Source organism: Lactuca serriola, chromosome 3, assembly GCF_051521515.1.
Source record: "Lactuca serriola cultivar US96UC23 chromosome 3, Lser_US96UC23_V15, whole genome shotgun sequence".
Lineage (NCBI taxonomy): Eukaryota > Viridiplantae > Streptophyta > Magnoliopsida > Asterales > Asteraceae > Lactuca > Lactuca serriola.
This window is the reverse complement of record NC_136410.1, coordinates 77752307-77758002: the sequence shown is the minus strand read 5'-3', so window position 1 is coordinate 77758002 and position 5696 is coordinate 77752307. Positions and strand designations below refer to the sequence as shown.

The window sequence follows — 5696 nt, the reverse complement described above, 5'->3', positions numbered from 1 at the left end:
TCTTCATTATTTGTGTTTGTTCTTATTTTCCGCATCTTGTTCATCAAATCACAATTAGGGTTTTAATCCCAACACATAAAAGTCAAACATATCTTGGTATTTTTCAACCCCTTCGGTCACTTTCAACCAGTATTGGGTATATTTCAACCCCTTCGGTCTCTTCTAACCAGTATTGGGTATATTTAAACCCAGTCGGTATGTTTCAATCGATACTGGGTATATTTCAACCCCTTCGATCACTTTTAACCGGTATTGGGTATATTTCAACCCTTTCGGTCTCTTTCAATCAGTATCAAGTATATTTCACCCCTACCACGACCACTTAATATCATAACAAAAAACTCACAAAGACATCAAGCAGATACAAGCATAATAGGAAATTGTCACGAAGACAATCATTATACTACAAACATAATCTAGTGGGTCGGCATTAGTGCCTTCAACCCACATATACAATGAAGGAAACTCACCTCAGACTGAAGATATCAAATCACACTCGAGCTGCTGACTCGGGGAATCCTCTCACTAAATAAGTAATATAAAATTGTAACTAGCAATCAGGTTAATAATCAAACCCGAGATTCCAAACCCTAAATCATAACATTAAGGGTAAAAAGGCTGCTTAATCCCTGCCTTATTGGGCCTACCCTACCAAGGCTCAAATCTAAACTAGCCCAAAATGCGTCCAAGTCCAACTAAAAAGGACACTAAGGCTCAAGAACTCCATGATCACCTAAAGCCCAAAAAAGACGTGACAATAAAAATAGGCCTAAGGACCAAACTCAATCAAGTCAAAATGCCCAACTAATCTTGAGCCCTTAACTCCAAAGGCCCACAGACGAACGTACACACAACGTTCTTGGCTTGTACTCCTAACGTACGCTACTAATAAGAAATCAGAGTGTTGGCCCAATACGCACATCGTACTCATGAGTACGTCCAGCGTACTTGTCAGACAGCCACCCATCTTGAATTATCTTAACCCCTTAAGCTTTTAATGTCCAAAATCAGATCGAAGGTCATTAAAGTGTATTAAGCAACAAAGTTGCAAACTTTATGCTTTTTCCTGTGTTAATGGGACTCAAACCATTGATTAAGCTTTCTATCTCCCTTAAGTGGTCACCATCTCATGCATGGTTGAGTTCTAACCTGCAAGATACAGTTTTTATGAATTCATGCACCCCTAAGTGCCCAAAAGGGTAGCTCAAATGGTATAGAGTAGTTCATACTCCGTAAGACCAAGTTATGGGACCAAAAGATGCTAAGTTCTTCCCTAAACCTAGATCTAGACCTAGAATGAACAAGTTTCAGACTTATACCTCGATTGAGCTAGAAATGATGAAAAACATCTGGATCTACAAGCTCCTTCTTGTCCAGTTCTTCTCCATAAGCCTCCTTCAAGATCACAAAAGAACAACCAAAAATTCTTCGTAAGCTCAAGAATTCTCTCAAGATGGCTAGGGTTTCAAGATTAGCTTAAAAAGGCAATGGGGCCTGATAAAGTGAAGGACTTAGAGGCTTAATGAGCTTACATAGGGTGTAAACCCTAAAAATTAGAGTTTTCTCCCAGCTTGCGTATGCTCTGTTTACACATGGGTACGCCCATCGTACTTAGGGACACCCAACCCTTGTGCATTCATGGGAGTATGTCGTGCGTATCTTGTGTACACCCAAAGTACTCGGGTCTAGTCCACGAATAAATGAAGTAAATTTGCAAGAGTTTTTACCTGGCAATCCGGATGTTACAAATACACACTTAATTATATGATAAAATTATAATTAAATACTTATGTATTGTTGTTCTGCCTTGACACTAACAAATACACTATTCCTATCAACATGAGCCTTATGAAACTTTTCTACTCTCTTTAGCTTATGTTTAACATTAAAAATTAGATTATTTTTTAGAAAAATAATTACAAATATGGTGCGTTACCTTTGTTATGGAAAACAAGTGATACTTGTCAAGACTCAGAACAAATCTGATGCCACTTGTCATGTTTTGGTGACCCTTGTTAGGAACTAATGTAGATAACTAGCAAAACTATAAGCACACAAGACACAGTATTTTCGTGGTTCGGTCAAGGTGACCTACGTCTACGGGCAGGAGGAGAGTATTATTTATTTCAGAGTTCTCAAACAGAGGTTACAAGTACAATTCACTAGAGATTCACCTAACACCATGGAACTCAAGATACAAAACCCAGACACCTTAAAATGACTCTGCATACATCCATATTTATACTTGAGGGATCAGAATTAAAACCCTAATGGGCCAAGCCCATTAGCCAATAGGCCCATGAAAGGTGTCAACCAATCACAATCCGCCATGCAGCATTTTCTGGAACATTCTTCCATGTCATACAACCCATGAGCATCAACAACACACATGATGGAGCACCTTGTGCCATAGTGGAGCATCATGTTTTACAAGTGGCACATCATGAACACTAATATCCGAACATCCATCATGATGACACAAAATGGTTTAATCCTTGAGCAATACCGACTTCTGAGCATTCTTGAATGATCTTGAGCATCATAGAGGACTTCATAGCCTACTTGGCTCATCAAGGACCAAGATGGTCCATCTTGCGCCATCATGGTGCAACATGAATATGGATGGCACAAGAGACTTCAGGTGTGGCGTAAGAACATCAAGATTGGAGCAACAACACTACCATGGCGCAACAGGAACATGCATGGTACAACAAGGCCATGTATAGAGGAAGAGTATACCTCAATGTGCAAGAGGTGTACCCCATGGCGCAAGAGGGATCCTCATGGCTCAAGAGGAACCCCTCATTGTGCAAGAGCATCCTTCTTCGCCCATACCTTCAACATATGGTGCAGCAAGGTTCCCATGTTGCTCCATATCACTCCTAAGTGCTCCAAACCTCTTCCAGGTGCTCCAAAACCCCTTCTATATGATCCGTTCCTTTGGAACTTGATCCGTTACTTTGTAAGATGATACATTCCTTTCTCAGATGATCCGTTCCTTTTTCATATCCTCCATGAACCCCAAGTGCTCCATTGAGTTTCAAGTGATCCAAATGCTCCATGAGCATGATCCAAATGCTCCATCAGAATGCTCCATATGCTCGAGTCACATTTAATAATCTCCACCTTGACTTGAGCATCCTCTGAACTCCACCTCAAACAAGAACTTCCTCTCCCTTCTTGCCATCTAGCCCCGAATGAGCTTAGCTCTTGCGAACATCAACCAAGTCCAACCAAAGGTTGAACTTATCTTTAGGCAACGTCCTTGTCACCATGTCTTTCGGATTCTCCTTGGCACCAGACCTTTGAATGCATAACCTATCATAGAACATGATAGGTCTCTCCACCTTCAAAAAAGAATACTCTAAATAAGAGCAACCACTAATGATCTTCTTATCTCTATATCACTTTCATGGTACAAGTTTATCAATCCAACCAAGTCCATATGTTGTGCATATGCTCCATACACCAGAAAAACGTCAAGCGTTCCCTTGAAGTCTATCAATCCAACCAACAAGTTTTGACTGATCACGATAGAACAACTGCAGGACTTGCTCAATGTAGTAAGAAATGTATAACCATCCTGCTATTCTATCACTCCGAATCTCTTGTTATCTTCATTTTAGCTACTAAATCGTTCATCACAAACTCATTCTCCAGAAGCTTCTTCAAGTTGTATTTCTCGACATCAACATCACCAGACACTTCTTCCCTAGGTTGAGCAAGGGATTCCTCATGTATGTGTTGTTCCATGCCACCCTGTTGTTCCTAATTTATCACAAAGCTGTGTAGGGTTTCTGTTTCAAACTCCACCTTCTGGCTAGTATCCTAATCATTCCCTACTACACTTGTACCACCTCATCTATGGTTACACATATTAGATTTAAAAGTCACAGCTCTACTAATAATGAATTTTGTCGTTTATTATTCTATACACCATAGATGATGACCTTTCCCTCCAGATGCATATCCTAGAAATATGCACTTCATTTCTATACGCTCCAGTTTACCATCATTCACATGAGCATAAGCAGAGCATCCAAACATTTGTAAACCAGTGTTCTTAGAGGGTTTCCCAGGCCACGCCTCTTCAGGAGTCTTACAATCAATTGTAGTTGATGGATACCTATTCGCAAGATAGTAGGCAGTGTTAACTGCTTCCGCCCAAAATTGCTCCAATAAAACAATAGATAATCGCATGCATTGAGCACGCTCCAACAATGTTTGATTCATTCTTTCTGCCACTCGGCTTTGTTGTGGTGCTAGTCATTTAGTGTGATGCCTCACTATACCTTCTACTTTGCAGAAGTCATCAAACGAAGCCTTACATAACTCCAACCCATTTTCTGTTTTAAGTGGCCTGACATGGTTCGCGGTCTATTTCTCAACCATCGTCTTCCACTCCTTAAACCTCCCAAACAGTTCATCTTCATCCTTTGTTTTCAAAAAATACACCCATGTCTTCCTTAAGTAATCATCAATAAAAGTCACAAAGTATGGACATCCACCATGAGACTACATAGGAGAGGGGCCCCATAGATCTGAGTGAACACACTCGAGAATCTCCTTGCTTGAGTGTTGAACCGAACTAAACGTCACTCTGCTTTGTATCTCTTTAACACAAGTTTCACCGAGTTCAGCTTTTCTAGTTGCATCTCCACCAAACAAACCCTTCTTGCTCACATTGCCCAACTTATGATTCCACAAATTTCTTTCATCATCATACTGATCCAATGATTGGGATACAGTCGCCGTTCCCCTAATCCTACATCCATCTAGACTATAAATCCCATGAGGATTCATCCTTCCCTTCAAAACTACAAGAGCACCCTTGGAGATTCTTAACCAGTCACCCTCTCCAGAATATTTCAATCCATCCTTCGCCAAAGTGCCAAGAGAAATCAAAGTCTTTCAAAGTTCTGGCATGAACTAGCAATCCAGTTTCCTTACCATATAATTAGGCATCTTTATCTGCACCATGTTGTTGCCCTTGATACTACTCACCCAATCATCACCCATCTTGACTGTTCCATTCCACTATTTGAAGGATTTGAACCAGTCGCGATTGCATGTCATATGATAGGATGCTCCGGAGTCCATGACCCAAGCATCAGCAAAACTAGATGTACAAACTGTCAAAACTTCATCATAATTTCCTTGAACCACGACAACATTGTTGTTGCTTGTTCCAACCCCATTATTCCATTTCTTCAGCAATGGACAATCCCTTCTGAAGTGCCCTTTTTGCTTGCAGTTATAACATTTAATTTTGGCTTTAATTTCGGAACTTGACTCCCCTTTGTTATCTCCACCTCTATCTGATGTCCTTCCTTTGCTATGAACAATCCGGAACTAGAAACTTCTTCTCCAACTGAAACTTTTCTTTTAAGTTCCTTCTACATCAAAGTATCCTTCACATCATTCACATTGATTGTTGTCCTACCATACAACATGCTATCAATGAAATTCTCATAAGAATTCGGCAGTGAAGATAAGAGGATAATTGCTTGATCTTCATCTTCAATCTTTACATTCACACCTTGTAGGTCTAAGATGATCCTATTGAAGTTGTCCAAATGATCCTTCACTTGGGTGCATTCCGACATGATAAGAGTAAACCAACTTTGCTTCTGGTATAGCGTATTCGCCAGAGAGTTATTCTGATACTTGTCACACAATTTCTCCCAAACCCCATC

The 5696-nt window shown here is 40.3% G+C and overlaps 1 protein-coding gene across 1 annotated transcript; it reads right to left on the bottom strand.

Annotated features, from left to right (window-relative positions):
- Window positions 1–4515: 4515 nt before the first annotated feature.
- On the bottom strand, window positions 4516–5019 carry LOC145095416 (putative mitochondrial protein AtMg00300). The gene is made up of 2 exons (XM_079033306.1): window positions 4951–5019; window positions 4516–4878 (listed from the first exon to the last, which is right to left on the bottom strand). The coding sequence occupies exons 1-2, from the start codon at window positions 5017–5019 to the stop codon at window positions 4516–4518; spliced, it is 432 nt and encodes a 143-aa protein (XP_078889432.1).
- Between the last annotated feature and the right edge of the window lie 677 nt (window positions 5020–5696).